Source organism: Balaenoptera acutorostrata, chromosome 3 (assembly GCF_949987535.1).
Source record: "Balaenoptera acutorostrata chromosome 3, mBalAcu1.1, whole genome shotgun sequence".
In the NCBI taxonomy this organism is placed as follows: Eukaryota; Metazoa; Chordata; class Mammalia; order Artiodactyla; family Balaenopteridae; genus Balaenoptera; species Balaenoptera acutorostrata.
The window spans coordinates 101,320,928-101,341,443 of record NC_080066.1 but is presented as its reverse complement, the minus strand read 5'-3'; the positions used below and the strand labels follow the sequence as shown (position 1 = coordinate 101,341,443).

At 33.9% G+C, this 20,516-nt stretch overlaps 1 protein-coding gene across 1 annotated transcript in view; it reads right to left on the bottom strand.

The window, feature by feature from the left end:
• LOC103000372 (uncharacterized) overlaps positions 1–19,520 on the bottom strand; it is a 108,185-nt gene extending 88,665 nt beyond the window's left edge. Inside the window, exons 1-3 of the mRNA XM_007180439.2 lie at positions 19,256–19,520; positions 5,770–5,899; positions 1,329–1,503 (exon numbers count right to left, since the gene is read on the bottom strand). Of these exons, the coding sequence (XP_007180501.2) occupies positions 1,329–1,503; positions 5,770–5,899; positions 19,256–19,379 (429 nt within the window). The 5' untranslated portion in view covers positions 19,380–19,520. The remainder of the gene's footprint in view (positions 1–1,328; positions 1,504–5,769; positions 5,900–19,255) is intronic.
• Positions 19,521–20,516: the final 996 nt, after the last annotated feature.

Genomic DNA, 20,516 nt, shown 5'->3' with positions numbered 1-20,516 from the left:
TATCCATCAGAAAGATAAAACAATTCTAAACTTGCTTTCACATATCTTCAACTATCTAAAGCAAAATTGACAAAGCTTAAAGGAGAACATAATCCCATACAACCACCTCTCTCAATTACTGGTGAAGAAAGGAAAGAAAAAAATCAGCAAAGCTATAGAAGATCTAAAGAATATTAAAAAAAAAAATTAAAGTATAGTTGATTTACAATATTGTGTTAATTTCAGGTATACAGCCTAATGATTCAGGCTTTTGCAGACTGTATTTCAATGTTACAAGTAATTATAAGATATAGGATTTAATTCCCTGTGCTACATAGTAAATCCTTGTTGCTTATCTATTTTATGTATACTAATTTGTATCTGTTAATCCCATACTCCTCATTTGTCCATCCCTCTTCCCTCTCCCCTTTGGTAACCATAAGTTTGTTTTCTATGTCTGTGAGTCTGTTTCTATTTTGTATATGGATTCATTTGTGTTATTTGCTTAGATTCCACATATACGAGGTATCATATGGTATTTGTCTTTCTCTGACTTATTTCACTAAGCATAATATTCTCTAGGTCCATCCACATTGCTGTAAATGGCAATATTTCATTTTTTTATGGCTGAGTAATATTCCGTTATATATATATATTACAACTTCTTAAGCCAGTCATCTGTTGACAGGTACTTGTGTTGCTTCTGTGTCTTGGTTATTGTAAATAGTGCTGCTATGAACATTGGGGTGCATGTACTGAAGAATACTTTTAATAAACCCTCCTTAATTGGCATATATACAACCCTGCACCAAATAATAAAAGAATACATATATATATATATATATATATATATATATATATATATATATATATATATATATATATATATGAATCATTTACCAAAATTGATCATGTGCTGGGCCATAAAGCAAGCCTCAACAAATTGCAAGAGACTAAAATTATCTAGAGTACATTCTTTGACTATCATTTAGTTAAGCTAGAAATCAATAACCAAAAAATTACAAATATATTTGTTTCATATTCCAAACTAAGACTATAACAAATTGGAATTAATTCATATTTATTTTTTGTTAATTACCAAAAAAAAAATTTAAATAGTGTTTTAACTTTTCATAGATCAAATGATATATAGAATTGCTTTTCTTAATTATTTTTGCCTATATATCAAGTTTCCCCTTTTAAAGATGTCACTATATATACTTGGGATCACTAACAAGATAAAGATTATAGTTGAATTGAAAACTTTGTTATTAAAGAAGAGCCAACTTGTCAACTTCCTTCACATATTTAGTTGATTGCCAGAAAAACAAGAAAACATGTCTACGAACCTTGATAGACTGACTATATGGTCCAATGTTAGCAGGTGCCCAATGAGAAATATTCTGAACATGCGGAATCTCTTTAGGATGAAAGAGACCATCATCAATCTTTATGTCACTCTGGCGGATAAGGCAATCTATTGAGAAAAGTACTTCTTCTGGCAACACAGTTTCTACACATACTCTGAAAAATAAACCAAATTTAAAGGAACAACGTAAAACAAAAAAGCAAAACCAAAACCAAGAAAACCAATGTGGAAAGGATCTTCTCTCATTGTTGTAGTTCAAGGTCACTGATGGAACCTAAACATTAATTTCTTGTCCCTCTAAAAATTCTACTGAAGTGACAGTAGAAATATAAATCTAAAAATATATCTGTAGCAATGCTGCAAAGTTAGAGGGTACTACCAGCATGCAAGAATAGGAAGGAATTTATGGAAGGTATAAAACAAAATTGGGAAAGAAAGATTAAGAAAGAATTGCAACAAAGATGAGAATTTGCAGATCCAAAAAGGGAACAGGAAGGACATTATGGGCAATAAATTCTTATACTTTTCACCTCTTTGCCATTTTACCTGGGATTATGTGAGAATTAGTCCATTCACCCTTCCAGTTCACTAAGCTGATCTTTGGCTGTTAAGTCTACTATATAGCCTGAGTGATTTTTTTTAAAAATCACTAATCATTTCATTTTCATAGCAGCTTTTTTTAAAAATAAGCTATTATCCACCTGAATGTCACTAAAGATATTAAATAACTTTGAAGTTTTCTTTATTTCCCAAATTAACTTTGTTCCCACAAAGGTTACATTGTTTTATTGCTGAGTTTGATGTCTCTCTGTGCTTGGGTTGGTTATTCTTTTTTTTTTTTTAATTAATTAATTAATTAATTTTTAAATTTTTGGATTCATTGGGTCTTTGCTGCTGCACGCAGGCTTTCATTTCTCTAGTTTCAGTGAGCGGGGGCTACTCTTCGATGTGGTGCACAGGCTTCTCATCGTGGTGGCTTCTCTTGTTGTGGAGCACGGGCTCTAGGCGTGCGGGCTTCAGTAGCTGTGGCACGTGGGCTCAGTAGTTGTGGCTCACGGGCTCTAGAGCGCAGACTCAGTAGCTGTGGCGCATGGGCTTAGTTGCTCCGCGGCATGTGGGATCCTCCCGGACCAGGGCTCGAACCCGTGTCCCTTGCATTGGCAGGCAGATTCTTAACCACTGCACCACCAGGGAAGTCCCTTGGGCTGGTTATTCTTGAATGTTTGGTTCTTGGTTATCTATTTATATTTATAAGCAAGGATCTTGATTACTGAGCATTGTTACCGGGAGTGAATTTCAAGTGACAACATTCACCTGATTCTGAGAGTGACAATGACTACATGGTGCTGGCCACACTGTCAGGCTGGTTTGTGTACACTGTATATCTTTGGGGTGGGTGTACTTCCTTGTCTTCTGGGGCCCATAAATCAGGGGAGACTCTACCTCATCAAAATCTCCCTTGGGACTCTCTCATATCTTATTTGGATTTCCAAATTTGTGGCTTCATCCTGTACACAGTAGAATCATCCTGAAGGCAGGACACTGGTGCAATTGTTCTACCACCCTAGCCAACCAGACATAACCTATTCTTCTCAGTTCCCTGCAGCCTTTTATCTTGGGCTTATTTACAGACTCCTTTTGTTCTGGAGGATATTTTCCATCTCTATGGAGCTGCAGGCTCCCCTTTGCTGGTACATGCCATCAATCTTATCCTATTTGCTTTATACCTTACAGAAATTTGCACTTCTGATGGCACCCTTCCCTGCTTTCTAAAGTTGCTATGGATTTATTATTGTTTTACATTTCTTCTGTCATTTCAATGAAATTTTGGTAGGATAGAAAGATAAAAGCTGTCAAAATGTGAGTCAGTTCTCTTGAACCAGTATATAAATTTCTATGTCAATTCACTTGAATTATCTGACCAGTTAAATAAATGTAATCTGATAGCACTTCCTAGTTTACTGAAATGGGAGCCATCTGTCTTAATGCCAACTCTCCACTGATGTTTTAGTAAATTCATCCAGACTCTGCTTTTTCAATCTTGCTTCAGCATAAGAAGTATACCCCATCCCTTCTCTACTCCTACCCTCTTTTGTATCTCCAATCTTTCTCCTGTGGGCTCTTCTTTTCTCTTAAAACAGATTTTAAATTTCCCTATTCTAAAAATCTCTCTTCCGTTTCACCTCCCTCCTATCTTTCACAGCCCTCACATTAACTCCTAAGCCCAAAGAGCAATAAACATTGCCAAACACTCACCCTTGAGGAAGGCTTCCTGGGAGTTCCCTGATCCTAACGCTACTGTGGTCCTTGTCCTACCTCTATATCAACTCTTTAGTCTGAAGGTAGTGGGACAGTGGGGATTCTCTCAATGTTGTGTGGAAAGGGTACTAATGCCAAAGATAGAGAAGAATCATGGAAATTGATCAGAAATAGGAAGAAAAGAATGAAAAACAATGTTGAGGCCCTCATAAGTCAAACCTATGTTCTTTTCTTAGTCTTCATTTGCAGTAATGAATACTACTGAACCCTGACTCTCGTTGAAGGTATCTTCCCAAGGATTCCATGGTCCTACTTGAACTCGGTCCTCTTCCTACCTCTTGGATAATTCCTTCTTAGTCTGAAGGGAGTCATATAGTGGGGGAGGTTTCTATAATAGGGAGGGCAATCTGTAGGAGTGTCAAATATATATATATATTTTTGAAATTCATCAAAACTTTGAAGGAATAGATGGAAAACAGGACAAAGCCTGAGAAAACAGTGTTGGAAGCAATATGAATTGAAAGGTGGATTTAACCAGTTAGTTGGGAAACAAAGCAGAAATAACCCTTGGTTTCAGAGCCAATGAGGTCTGAATAGGAGGTTGTAATCTTAGTTCTGCCTACATGGTGGAATGGCTGGCAGATGTCAGGCACTTAAGCCCTTAAGTGTAGCAAATCAGATGAGCATTTCCAATCTCATCTGCCTAATGGGAAAAGAGCTTCTCATATATTGAGTCACTGTCCTCCCCTGGTTCTGGGGGCAGATGGGTTAGCCTGCTCATTGCTGGATGCTGCTTACTGTGGCTACCTGGAATGGGCCTAGAGCAAGGCAGAGATCTTGGAGAAAGTATCAATTTCCCTGCTTAATGCCACAATACTCTATTCTTTTATCCCATGTCTACTAAGTCTTAAAGCATTCTCTCATCAGTAAATTCTTTTCTGCTTATTTACTTCTAGTGGGATTTGGGTTGTTTTATACAAAAATTATTTTTATCTCTAAGCGTGCCATGGAAAGTCTTTTTACTTTCCTTTGTTTTTAAAATATATGTCCCTAGTATAGTGTTCTGCATCAAAATTAAATAAATACCTATTTCTAGAAAACTTCCTATAAAAAATTAACTTTTTTGTCAAACAACTGGAATTTCTTGAAGCATTTTATATTGTACAATCAAAACCATTTTTATTTTCTTCTTTCACTTTTTAAAAATAATTAATTAATTAATTAATTTTATTTTTGACTTGTTGGGTCTTTGTTGCTGTGCTCAGGCTTTCTCTAGTTGCGGTGAGCAGGGACTACTCTTCATTGTGGTGCATGGGCTTCTCATTGTCGTGGCTTCTCTTGTTGCGGAGCACGGGCTCTAGGCACGCAGGTTTCAGTAGTCGTGGCTCACGGGCTTAGTAGCTCCGTGGCATGTGGGGTCTTCCTGGGCCAGGGATTGAACCCATGTCCCCTGCACTGGCAGGTGGATTCTTAACCACTGCGCCACCAGGGAAGCCCTTCTTTCACTTTTTAATTTGAAAGTTATATATTCCAAAATAATTGGAAAAGATAATTAAATATTAGCAAATTGTCCTGATTAGTCTTGTGCAGGCAAAACAACAGCAAAACATCTGATGTTTGGTTGTTTGAGATTATGTCTGAAACCATTTATTTTAAGGATAAGTAAAACAAGGGCAAATTAGACAATTTGAAAATGACCATACACTGGAGGTATAGAGATGAGTAGAGGGAGTAAAAGGAAGAGTGTACTGGTTCCACGAAGATTCATTCTTTACCTCACTGCCAATGTCACTTTCCAATATTAATTTTTCTCTCCTTATATCCCAGAATCCCTTTATTTCTTAAGCCTTACCATGAATGTGTATCTCCATTTGTGAATTACTGACAATTGTTGTTAAGAAATAGTAAGAACTGGTAAATAAGAGAGAGAGATAAAAGAAACCTATGATAATAAACCATGCTAGAAAACATGAAAACCACATAAATTTGAAAAACAACACAACCACTGTACCAATGGAAGAGAGCATGATAACGAACAGGTTTCAAAGTCAGGGATATCAGAGCATGAACCTTGAATGAGGATTAAAGGAGATAACCAGAGAAGTGCCTGGTATCAGGCATTCAGGCAACTTTCCCTTCATGTAGCAGTAACAGTTACATACCTTGCAGGCAGGCAATGCTTGAAGGTGGTCACATATGCTGAGTTAATAGATGAGAAATCTTTCATGTTTTTCAGATAGAGATGGACCAAAATAATATCTTTCAATTCCAATCTCTTAGATTTAATAGTAGCTGCAGAAGGAAACATATATCCGTAAGTTTAGGAAAACTATGAAAATTATTAGTGATATCTTGAGTAGATTTTATACAAAATACTTGCCATTTATAATATTTATATTCTTGACAATGGATTAGTGTGATTGCAGTATTTGGTGATGGTATAATGCAGAGGTTAGCAAACTTTTTCTATAAAGGACCAGATAGTAAATATTTTAAATTTTGCAGGCCAAGAGGCAAAATTGAGGATATCATCTGGAACATAACAAATTATAGAAACTCTAACAAAATGCAGAAAACAAATTGCTTTGTTAACAAAATTCAAAATGTAATAATAGTAATTGAGATCATTAAAAACTACATGTCTACTCATGAGAAGAATGAAGTTCTCTTTTTTTTTTTTTTTCTTTTGGGATAACATTTCACTTAATAAGGGTTCTAAGTTAGTATTCCCTGGCATCAGTTGCAAATGTTCATTTGTAAAAATCCTTCTTAGCTTGTAGGTGGTATCAAAATGGCAGCAAGCTGGCTTTGGCCTATGGGCCTTAGTTTATTGACTTCTACACTAATGGTCTTTAAAGCTACCATAATTTGGCCTTTTATAAAAAAAGAAACATGACTTTAAACTTTAGGTTTTATGAAATAAACCATCTGCAAGTTATCAAGGTTTTCTTCCTGTATGAACTTCATGTTAGTAAGATTAAATCAGTGAATATATTTTAAAGTGTTACCTTATGCTAAAAAAAACCCATTGGTTTTTATTTCAGAATACTTCCAATGAGTAATATCAACGATTTTAATACCTTATGTCTTCGCAAACAATAGTCAGATTAAGGAAATAAACCATTACCGAAATTTCAATGAAAACAAATTGATCTAATTTCTGACCTCTTAAATTGCTTGTAATGTCCTCTACACTAGATCTGAGCTTTGGACACTTCCCAGTTAGATCCACTGAAAATGATAGATTATAAATACTAAAAAGTTAATACCATTTTCTTAAGGATTGTTGATTGTTTCCATATACTGTTATCCCTTACTTTCTCCAAAGTTCTGGAAATGAGATAAATCTTGATTGAACCAAGAAACTAAGAGGATTTAAGAAGATAAAGAAGTAAGAAACCAGAATCACCATCTGTTGAGACTGAAGATTACTAATAAAACAGAAAAGGGCAGTAAAATTCTTGGGATGAACTGAATCCTGGGATGATCATTGACTTTATGGGACTTAATTATTAAGGAACTTGAGGGAAAGTACTTCTCTTTAAGGGTATTCCAGTTAGAACTTCGAATTTCAGGCAAAAGAATGCTTAGAAGATAACTGAGCAGCTAATCATCAATAAAGCAGATAAAAGAAGTAGGATTTAATGTATATTATATATTTTGAATAGAAGAAAATAGAAAACAAAATAACCTTCAAAGAGCTCCGTATGAAGATCTTAAGCTGCTTTTAAAATTAATATTATTTCATTCTTATACACTGAAACATTAAGTCAAATATAATAATCAATTTGCTTCATGTACCAGCAAACAGCCATTCTTGGGATGCCACATTTCTTTTTTTTTTTTTTGTGGGCCACTGAGTTCACTTATTCAACATTCACTGGCTATATTCTTTCTTGAAGGACTAAGAAAAATGTAAATTATTACAAATGTAATAATTTGTAATTATTACAAATTATTAAAAATGTAAATTATTCTGAAGTGTTATAGCTTAACATGCAAGTTAATACTTAAAAGTGAACCAAAGTTTAAAAAAGGTAAAGGAAAATCCCTAAGCAAATATTAAAGATTTAGTATCAAAAGCTAAAAAAAAAAAATTCCGTTTTTGAGGAACTTCTTGCTTCAAGAATTATGAAACATTTGACTATTGGAAGATTTTCATTTTTTGTACATTTCAAAGAAGAACAGACTGCTATTTTTCTGAGTTGTAGTAAAATTCTGTGGAAGAGTAGAAATTCAGCCCAGATGAGCTTTTCCCATTCCTTTCTGTTTGGTGATCCTTTGATAAATATGACACCCAACAGCATTTATACCTAGGAGACAGAGGATACCACTAACAGGCAAAGGATTTAAAGTTCTCATGTCAGAATCCTTCTACAACTTCTCTTAGTCTAGAAGTAAAGAGAATTAGGAACCTTCCTCACTCATATCTTTGGTTTAAACAGTGTCTGATAGCTGCAGAGAGATTTTGAATTGGAACTCATATTACACAAAATGTATCTACATTTGGGACTTGGGGCTCCCAACCCAAAGCTATTCCTTGAGGAAGATGTGCAGGTTATAAGGGTTTCCTGCCCCATTTTCTGGCAACACCTGGCTGGTTTGCTTGCCTACTAATAACCCTTGGGATGGAGCTGCTTCCACTTGTGATGTGTTTGGAGACACATACGTCTTTGCACTGCCATGTGGGAAAAACTAGGTATCCTGCTAACATGCAGCTACTATCAAACTACAGTAGGTAACAGATAGGTCAAAAGGTCCACTATTTTATACATAGCTTCCCAGAAGTTGAAGGTCATCTGTTACTGTGGCCAATCTCTTTTTTCTGATCAAGTCTATACTGGGTAAATGTGCCAAGGAATGCTACTTTGGGACCATCAAGATACGCTATTGCTTTTTAATCCTTTGGAGATTATCCTTCCCATTATTCCACTGGACTATCTAGGTTCATGACATTTTAATGCTAAGAGTTTTAAACTGAGGGATTTCCACATAGAAACCTAATTTTCATCCTAAAAATTAATTCATAAGAAAAAATTTTATTTATTTATGCACCTGTAAACCTCTCACTCCCAAAATGATTTGAGACAGCCACTTGTGAAAATTTACCTTGCTGGTAACTTTGTTAGAATCTGTTATCACACTAATGTTATAGACAAGAGATAATTGACCAAGACTCTGAAAGTGCTTAGTCTCTTGCATTTAGAAGACTATTTCAACTAGCCTATACTAAAACAAACAAGCAAAAAAACTGGGTTATGGATATCTGAGTGTGTTTTTTTTTTTTTGAGTGTGTTTTTTATATAATATTTTTGATCATTTTTGTATGTCTTGAACATCCCATAAATTTCAATAACAATAAAAAGCTACACCATATTTGCCATATTGGTAAAAATAAAAGACATTAATAATAGCCAGTTTGGGCAAGTTTTAGCAAGTGTGACTAAGCTGGAACTCTTATGCACATTTTAGTAGGCATATAAATTGGTTCAAACTTTTTGAATAGCAATTTAACAAAGTGTTCATAGTCCATATTTGTAATATGAAACATAAAATACAGCTTTTGGAAGACAACATGGTCTTCATGATCTTGAGATAGGGAAAGATTTTTCTTAAATGAGACACAGAAAGCATTAACCTTAAAAGACAAGAAAAGGAATGAATTGTTCATCAAAAGACATCATAAATAGAGTAAAATGGGAAGCCACAGTATCTGACACAGCTCACATCTAAAATAGAAAAAGAATTCTTGCCAATTAATTAAAAACTATGACAGATAATCCTGTAGGAGAATGTACAAGAGACCTAAACAGACAAGTTACAAAAGAAGATATCCAAATGGCTAGAAAACATGATCAGAGAACTACAGATTAGAAATATATTGACATACCACTATGTACTCACTAGGATGGCAAATATTAAAAAGACTGACAACACAAAGTGTTGGTGAGGCTATGGAGCTAATGGAACCCTAATACACTGCTGGTGGGAGTTCAAATTGTTTTAAACACTTTAGAAAACCCAGCAATTCTACTCAATAAAAATGAATACACATTTGAACCAAAGATATGTACTAGAATATTCATAGCACTATTATTTGTAAACCCATAAAATACCCAAATGTCCATCATAGAATGGATAAATATAGTACATCCACACAATATGAATACTTTTCAGAAAAAAAAGAAAAAGGTAAGTAATACCCCGACCATTTATACAACAATATGGATGAATTTTATAGCCACAATGTTGAGTGAAATGAAGTGGAAGAAGCCAGGCACAAAGAACACATAAGAATAAATAATAAATATTTACTTTATATAGAGCTCAAAAACAAGCAAAACTAATTATCTGTGGTATTAATTGTGAGAATGGTGTTCACTGTCAGGAAAGGGAGAAGGAATAGTGACTGAGAAGGGCACAAAGCTGTGAGGAGGACTTCTGCAGTCTTCATAATGTTTTATATTTTGACCTGGGTAGCAGTTACACAGGTGTGATCACTGTGAAAATTAACTAATTTGTATATTTGAATTGTGCTCTTTTTTGTGTGCTAACACTTCAACGAGAATGTAAGAAAAAAAGCAGTTTATGGATTTCCTAAGAGATCCTCTCAATATCATTTCATTCATCCTGAGGCGACTGAACAGACGCATTTCTTCTTGCTTCTCAATCTGTACTGCCACCATCTTCTAATAAGTTTAGGTTGTATTATACATGTGTTACTTAATATTTTCTCTCACTGCCATTTCTGTATTACTGCATTTCTCTTTTTCCTTAGAGTGGAGAATGTAAATCTGATAGTATCCAAGAGTCTTTTGGGTTGAAGTTCTTTCTGGATAATTTTATCCTTATTAACTGAAAATAATTTCCTTCTATTTTTCAAAAACTATCTCTCCTCTACCACCTATTTCTGTTCTGTTTATTTGAACCTGGGACCTCCCAGATTTTTCTTCCATGTCTCTCAATTTTTCTCCCATATTTTCCAAACTTTTTGTTATATATTCTGGGACATATCCTTGACTGGTAGGAAGTTATCAGATTATTAACTTATTCTTGTGTTTTGAACTATATTATATGACTCTGAACATCACGTTACCCTCAGGTTAAATATACTTACTTGTAGGAATCCAAATAATTTCTTGAATGAATTTATCAATATGTTTGGAAACATCTTAATTTTCACTGAATTTTTTAAATTTTCACTCAAATATGTTATTTAAACATAGTGAAAGAATAAAGGAAAAATAATGAAGACACTGCTTCTGGATGAGTTAGAAAAGGATTTTAAACTCTCCCTCCTCAAATCTTGTATAATGCAGACATAAAGTAATTAAACTGGATTTTTAAAAAATCAGTATGTCAATTTCTGAACATGACATTTAAAAGACATTCTATTTAAGGATGATGTTATTAATGCGTAACACACTTTAGACGTCATTTTCCTATGAATGCCTTTAAATCAGCTTTCTTATAGAGAATTTTGGTTTTATGTATGGATTGAAACATTTTTTGATTGTGTTAAAATGAACTTATTTGTGGAACAAAAGCCAAGAAAATGTGTCACTTGGGGAAAGAGAGGAAAATATTTTGTTTTCTTTTTTTCTTGGGATATTTTTGTTTACAGAGTGAGCATAGGTTGTTATCAAACTTCCAAATCTGAACAGTAGAGGTGACTTTGTCAGCATCACTTTGTTCCCAAAGTCAGTAGCTTTCCAAAACAGCACAGTTGCCAGCTCACCTCTTTACTTACTGCTACATTTAGACACTTTAACAAAAGTCTATTGTTCACTTTAAGTGGTATCATTTCATTTTTATGTACTGTTTGCCTGAGGTGAATTTATTTATAAGAATTAATGTTTTAAAGTGATTCTACTACTGAATTGCTTTAACAACAGTGAGAAATTATTTTCACAGTCACTAATTAAAAACTAAATGCAGCACCGGAATCCATCCAGTAAGTATTTGTTTTGCTTCAGCACTGAGAAACTATTATTAGAAATCCACTGGAAGTAATTTATTTTATAACCTATGACAAATGTCTACATTTAAATTTCTCACTTAAAAATTTAAAGCTAAGTAGCTTGAGAAAAGTACCTGTATGTTTACTTAATCCTTCAATAACAGAATTAAAACATAGGTATATCACTGACTTAGGGAGAGGCCATATAGAACAGAGGCTAAAAGCAGAAGCAGAAGGGCCAGTTGCTTATGTGTATCCCACCAACTGACTAGTAGTGTAAACTTGGCCTAGATAACTTCTAGTTAACCCAGTTTCATCATCTGTAAGATGGGGATAACAATACCTAACTCACAGGGTTGTTGTGATAATTGAGTTAATATAGGATCAGGCATATAGTAAATACTAAATAAAATTTAGCTAATTATTCACTCTTTATAGTGAGGAGATAATAGAGAATTGTCAGAAGATGCTAAATCAGTAGAGATATAAGTGTATTGTATAAAGTCATGTCATCTTCCAAAAGACCTGTAAATAGAAATTCACAGGAGCAAGGGGAATATGAGGAAAAGATAGACACCCCACTTTTCCTTAAATCCAACAAAAATAGGATGAAGAATATAATAAAGATACGTGTATCAGTTAAATACAAAACCATTCCGTCTTCTCACCGTGCCTTCTGTTATTTTCAAAGCTTTCCAACAATTCCCTTTATGACTTCAAACATTTCCTGTGTCCTATCTCCCAAAGACTAAACATACACACGCAATCATATGAAGCTGAGGAAACTGTAGACCCCAAAAAGAGAAGTAAAGGGTACCAAATGTAACAAACTCCTATGCTTTTTCATCCCTTTGTGATTTTGCACTGGGTTACGTAAAAATTCCTCAGGTTAAGCTTCCAGTTCCCTAAGCTGATGTTTAGACCTGTTCTATTTACAATTCATCCCAAACTAATATTTTTAATTTTTTAATTGAAGTATAGTTGAGTTATAATATTATGTTAGTTTCAGGTATACAACATAGTGATTCAATATTTTTATAGATTATATACCATATAAAGTTGTCATAAAATATTGGCTATATTCCCTGTGTTGTACATTACATCCTTGTATCTTATTTATTTTACATCTAGTAGTTTCTGTGTCTTAACCCCCTTCCTCTATCTTGTTCCAGTCCAATCCTTCTTCCCACTGGTAATGACTAGTTTGTTCTCTGTACTGTGAGCCTGTTTCTGTTTTGTTATATTCATTCTTTTGTTTTGTTTTTTGGATTCCACATATAAGTAAAAACACAGAATTTTGCCTTTCTGTGTTTGACTTATTTCACTAAACATAATACCTTCCAGGTCCATCCCTGTTGTTGTAAATGGCAAAATTGCATTCTTTTTTATGGCTGAGTAATATTCCATTGTGTATATATATTACATATATATATCTCACATTCTCTCTATGCATTCATCTGTTCATGAACACTTAGGTTGCTCCCATATCTTGTCTTGGCTATTGTAAATAATGCTATGAACATTGTGGTTCAATGTTTTCAAATTTGTGTTTTTGTTTCCTTCAGATATATACCTAGGAGTGAATATTGCTGGATCATATGGTAATTTTATTTTTAATTTTTTAATATAAATGGTAAGAGTAGGCATCCTCGTCTTGTTCCTGATTTTAGAGGAAAAGCATTCAGCTGGAAAAAAAAATCTAGGTTAAATGTATTCCTCTCTATCTCTCACCTATCTTCTTTGCATAATTATGGGTATTATTTCCACTAGACTCTAAATTCTGTGAGTGCAGAATATAAACCTATTTCATTCTCTGTAGTAAACCCAGAACGTAGCATGGTACTTGGCACAGAATAGGCACTAAAAAGTGCTTGCTGAATACATGTTATGGAAAGAAGGAATCCTAGAGTTGGGCTGGACAAAAGAAGAAAAGGTGGTAAAATAAAAAGGTGATAAGAGGAAACAAAGACTTAAAATTATTTATCAAGAAAGATAAATCAAATAAAAAATCATTCACTGGACATACTACCCAAAGCAATCTACAGATTTAATGTGATCCCTATCAAATTACCCATGACATTTTTCACAGAACTAGAACAAATTATACTAAAATTCATATGGAACCACAGAAGACCCAGAATTGCCAAAGCAATCCTGAAGAAAAAGAACAAAGCAGGAGGCATAACCCTCCCAGACTTCAGACAATACTACAAAGCTAAGTAATCAAAACAGTGTGGTACTGGCACAAAAACAAGACATATGGATCAATGGAACAGGATAGAGAGCCCAGAAATAAACCCACACACTTATGGTCAGTTAATCTTCAACGAAAGAGGCAAGAATATACAATGGGAAAAAGACAAGTCTCTTCAGCAAGTGGTGTTGGGAAAGTTGAACAGCCACATGTAAATCAATGAAGTTAGAACATGCCCTCACACCATACACAAAAATAAACTCAAAATAGCTCAAAGACTTAAACATAAGACAAGACACCATTAAACTCCTAAAAGAGCTCATAGGCAAAACATTCTCTGACATAAATCGTACCAATGTTTTCTTAGGTCAGTCTCCCAAGGCAATAGAAATAAAAACAAAAATAAACAAATGGGACCTAATCAAACTTACAAGCTTTTGCACAGCAAAGGAACCATAAACAAAACAAAAAGACAACTTACAGAATGGGAGAAAATATTTGCAAACGATGTGAGCAATAAGGGCTTAATTTCCAAAATATAGAAACAGCTCATACAACTCAACAACAAAAACAACAAAAAATCCAATCAAAAAATGGGCAGAAGACCTAAATAGACATTTCTCCAAAGAAGACATACAGATGGCCAATAGGCACATAAAAAGATGTTCAACATCACTAATTATTAGAGAAATGCAAATCAAAACTACAATGAGGTACCACCTCACATGGGTCAGAATGGCCATCATTAAAAAGTCTACAAATAACAAATGCTGGAGAGGCTGTGGAGAAAAGGGAACCCTCCTACACTGTTGGTGGGAATGTAGGTTGGTCCAGCCACTGTGAAAAACAGTATGGAGGTTCCTCAGAAAACTAAAAATAGAATTACCATATGATTCAACAACCCCACTCCTGGGCGTATATCCAGACAAAACTATAATTCAAAAAGATACATGCACCCCTATGTTCATAGCAACACTATTCACAATAGCCAAGATGTGGAAACAACCTAAATGTCCATTGACAGCTGAATGGACAAAGAAGATGTTGTACATATATACAATGGAATACTACTCAGCCATAAAAAGGAACAAAATAATGCCATCTGCAGCAACGTGGATGCAACTAGAGATGATCATACTAAGTGAAGTTAAGTCGGAAAGAGAAAGACAAATACCATATGATATCACTTATATGTGGGATCTAAAATAAGACACAAATGAACCTATCTATCTATGAAACAGAATCATGGACATAGAGAACTGGCTGGTGGTTGCCAAGGGGGAGGGCGTTGGGGGAGGGATGGAGTAGAAGGCTGGGGTTAGCAGATGTAAGCATTTATATATAGAATGGATAAACAACTAGGTTCTACTGTATAGCAGAGAGAACTATATACAATATCCTATGATAAGCCATAATGGAAAAGAATGTATTAAAAAAAAGAACATGTATGTATGTATAACTGAATTACTTTTGCTGTACAGCAGTAATTAACACAACATTGTAAATGAACAATTAAAAAAATCATCTGAAACTAGTGCTACAAAATGATTGCTAAAAAATGAAATTGAAGAATCCTCATAGATAACAATCTATAATATTGAGATTTTTTTCCTATGAATTGTTCCAAATGGGTAGGAACAAAATTCCATTAGTCCAAGCAAGGATACTTCCTTAGGAGTCAGTAAAAGATATTAGAATGTATAAATTAATGGTTTTGAGGAGCACTTAAGCATGGCAAACTATACTATCAGATGATTACAATATACATTAGCTATATTCACATTCAGAATGTGTTGATTTCAAAGACTATAACACACAAATGTTATCTGGTAATATTTGCCATTCTTTAAAATCTAGGGAAATAGATTTGTGAAGGTTGAGAAGAATGTCAGCTTTCAAAAAAATTAATACAAGACACATGCATTCTCCATAAACTATTTATGTTAAGAAGCAACTCAGTCTTAATTTTAATATTACTTAAGCTCAGCTGTGAAATTTTAAATTCCTAAATTTAGATTTCTAAACTCCTCTGGCAAAATTTGTCTTCTTTGGGGGTTATTAAATCAATTAACCTTGCAAAGGGAAGGTTAAAAGGACTTCTGTAGGCTACAATCTCACAGCATGAAAGAGAACAGGCAGAAGCCTGAGTGAACTACTGGTAGGGTTCAAGGAAAGGCTTGTGCTAGCAGATGATCAGCTCTGTTCTTGCTAAAATTTGGCAAAGAATTACACTGTGGTTTCTTCAGATGACAGCATCATAATTCATTTAGCTCTCCCCCTACCTTTTCACAAAAAGGCCAAAACCCCACAGGAAATGTGAGCACTGACATTTTCTACCCAGGATCAAAAACTGACTATTTTGCCAGAAACTGAAAACACTATAGCTAAAACAGTAAATACATAGCAATGTGTTGAAAGAAATAGGCTGCTGGACTGGCCAGTGACACAATCCATCATTTCTATTTTAACTTCTGATAGATAGAAAGGTTAAAAAAAAAAAGGATAAATATATGTTTGGACTGGCAGATTTCCATGCAAATATAATGAAAACCAAATAAATTTTAAAGAATCTCTTTGTATTAATTTACAGATTATGACCTAAAGATTTACACTAAACACTGTGCCTTTAAGGCAAGTTTGATTACACATTTCTATCTGATTTCCAGGCAGTTAAAAGCTAGCTTAAGGGCCATCTAGAAGGCATGATTTCTTTTCTTTCCACAAAATGCTAACGCTTCTTTATCATTCTGTATTCAGTCATGAATTCAGCTGCACAAGCCAAATGTAAAGATTTTATGGGGTGATCTATCATGCGAATTCGTGAACAAGCCTTCTCATGCAGTCACTAAGAGTGATTTCCATTTTTATGAATGAAAAAGAATCTTGCATAAACATTGTTTATTTAAAGTTTTAAATAAAGAAAGATGCAAAACAAAATGGGAGCATTTTGTTTTATATGTCAATATCTTACAAGAGGGGCAAAGTAAGGAATCTGGCTCACATGATTCCCAAGACAGCAGTATCTCCTTTGCATTAAGTACGTAAATGAGATTTATGGCCACTGACCTAATCTTAGATGCCAAAATGTACAGTAGGAACAGCCTTCTGAAAAACTTAATTTAAAATTATGATGTTAACAAAAGCACTTTAGGAAGCAGACAACACACCCGGCATACATGCACACGTTAATCTAAGATACGTGACTACAGAAAGAAGCCATGGTTATTTGCATAAAGCTTTAGAATACATTTCAGAGATAATTCAAACACACAGGTTTTACTTTTTTTCCCTATCACCTTGATGTTTATGAATTTCCAAATAAATACATTATCACTAGACAGTTGATTTTCATCACTAAAGATCACTTAATACCAGATATTCATAGATTCTGGTTTGGGGAAGGCTTAGAATTAAAATAAATAAATAAACCTGTTAATTGTTTTTCTGAATTTTAAAAGCAGTTTCCTTACTCACTAAGTACTAACTAAATTAGCACCTTGTAGAGAAGAAAAGGCTTGAGCTGCTGCAATTATAACACTTTCTTCACTGAATGAGAGAAAGGCGGCTATAACGCCACGAATCCACTGGTAACCACTTGGAGATTTTCCTGAACTCAGTGATTTTTGACCCGAAAAAGAAAAAAAAGAAAGAATAAGAAAGAAAGAAAAAAAACAGTAAATGAAACCTATAATGACAGATGTCAAATCAACACTTTCCTAATACAGTTCCATAAAACAGAACTCCTGGGAGGAAAATAACATCCTGCAGAATAAAATGTCAAGTTAAAGAAACACATTCCTTCCCTTATCACTGGGTTTTAACAGGTGAATTATGCACAGTTAGAGGAGGTAAACATATAGTAACAAATGTTTTTCAAATGATTTCAAAAGTTTTTAACTTTTAAATATAGAGTTGAAGCTCTGAAATGTATTAATACATTTCAGGTATACATAAATATATCATCCCTGAAACAGATAAATTATTCTACTATGTAACTTGTGCATAGGGTTAAAAAGATTTTTAAAGAGTACCATTAAAAAATTGAAGTTAAAATGCAGGATTAAAAAGAACACCGGGTTTTATAAGTTATCTGTACATTCAATTCTAAATTCCTGTCTTAGTTTAGACTGTCCCAAAAGAGGGTCTAAAATAAGAAGTTGGATGTAGGTAACTTATTTGGGAGGTAAGTCACAAAAAGCTGACTGAGAAGGCATAGAGAGCAAGACAGGAGAGGAAAAGCCAACAATGCTATTGAGTGGGTTAATGATCTGAGCAACCAAGGATCAATTCTACTGGGAATTCTCTGAGGCGCTCTGTAGAAGGTGGCTCAGATTGCTCATCTGAAGGATATCAGGCTGGTGTATTTATTCACAATATCCTGTCCCCCATTAGTTGAACGCTGCTGCAAGTGCCAATATTTCCCTCACTCTTCCAGGCTTCCTTGCACAAGGGCTGAGTAAGCTCCCTTGGCTTCAGAGGAAGCCCTGAGGCAGAAGAATGGAGAAATGCACATCCCAAGTTTTGGTAGAACATTGTCAGTGTACCCAGAACTATTAGGCAGTGCTCGACAGCATGTGACAAGGGCACCAAAAACCTGTGCCTCAGATGCCAGGTCACCTACAAAAGTTATCACTGCATTACTTTGAATCAGCTCACAAGATGGAGATTAGTAAGACTCTTCATAAATCTAAAGTTTTTACATTCTAAAATACATTATTATTCCTAATTTTAAAAATCTGAAAACAATCTAATTTATAAAAATGATTTATGTGTTCGTATAACCAATACAATTTCCTTTTTTTTTTTTTTTTTGGTGTGTGAGTGTGTGTGTGCTTTCAGAAGAAATTCACGTTTAAATTAGGCAAAAGGATAAATTTGAAGTTTAAAGAAAAAGAAGCCACTGATGCTAAAAGAAAGAGAAAGTATCACCTAAATAGGTATATGACAAATAATTTTCACATTGTTTCTATACTACAAAATTATTTAAATGGAAAATAATGTAATTTGATCAGTTTTATTCTTTTTTATCTCAGTAAAGAACAATCTGGTTTGGATTAACTCCACATTTTCCAACTAGCTGCTTCAGCATCATGAACAAACACATTGTCTTAATTGTACTTTTTTTTTTTTAAAGGCCATATATCATAGTGGTTAAACTGCTCAGGCCTTGGGGTCAGATGCCTATGTTTGAATTGTCTCTCTGCAACTTACCAGCTGTACAAAATGGGGACAATGATAATACTTAGTTGTATATTTAGTAATTAGTACTTTAGGATTAAATTATATAATACATATGAAGCCCTCAGAAAAGTGTCCATCTCATAATAACTGCTCTGTAACATTACAGATTATTATTATTATGTATTGCTAATAATCTACAAAAGTTAGGAGGTAAAAAGTCATTAACAGTAAGTGTAATTATGTGTGCACTCATATACAATTATACTACAAAGCAATAAAGGAGAAAAAGACTCTGAGTAAAACATAAACTCACTATTTGGTAGAAGGGGAGTCAATGATTTCCAGATGAGAGGCGGAGTTTCATTTTGGTCTTCTTCCTCTTTGAGAGCAAGGATGTTATCCTCATTACAGTTCACCTCACATGAGCAGTTACCCATAAACAGCCTGTCTGAGGATGTCAAATGCTCAGAATAAAGATTAGCGAGCAGAATAAGAAATGATGAATCAGGAAGCTAAAAAAAAGATGAAATTGGATAGATAAATGCAACTTACATTTACTCAAGAAAAAACTAAAAGGAAAAGCAAGAAGTTTATCCATTAGTAGGAAAACACAATATCTGAAAATGGCAAACAGTAGATATTGGTGACACAATGTGGTCAATGACCAATGTGGAATAATAGATTACAATCACACAAATGACTGGTGTATTACAATCATGCAAAGGAGCAAAAGCATTATAATACAATAGCATAGAGTTAGGTTGTGAATTGCTCAAAGAAAAGGGAAAAACATAATGAAGCTATTAAAGGCAAAATGGACAAAGTAAAAAAGCATCAATTAAAAACATTAAAAAAATTTTAAATTCCAGTAGGAAAAAAGGTTGATCATGCAGTGGCAGGCCAGCATTAGAAAGTCATATGTTAGCACAATTACTATATAAGTTCAATTAAATAAATAAACATATAAACTAATACCATAGTCTAAAGTAGGACACAGTAATACAAATAAACTTAAAGCACTGAGCATACCTTTAGGAAACTAAATTTATGTCAATCTGGGATAAATTTGTTATTGCATATTGGCACAATAGATCTAAATTACTATAGGTATCTAATGGGCATCAAATAGGCTTCTTCAAGTCTCCTAATTTTGAATTTAAAAGTAGAATAGAGAAGAATACTTTTTTGAGATTCTATAATTGCAGCTCGAAAAGAAACATCATTTTTTTTTAAAGATGAGAACTAAGGTTACGTTAAAGAACAACTTTCATCAACTAATCCCAACAAACTATGCATTGAATTTCTAGTTTGGTTTAAAATAAGGAGACATACATAAAATATATCTTGAAGTAAATTTGTATTTCACAATAGAAAATAACGTACATTTTCTCCCAGTTTTTAAAAGTTGTTTCCAAGCGGTTTTTAAAACTGAGTTTTCATATTAAAACATAGTGTTCTTATTATATGGGTTTTCATAATATGAACCTGAGAAAAAATGTTGAATGCTTTTCTGTAAAACTAACCAATAAACTTTAGAAGTCAAATTATTCATGCTCATCTGGTCTGTTTTTTTC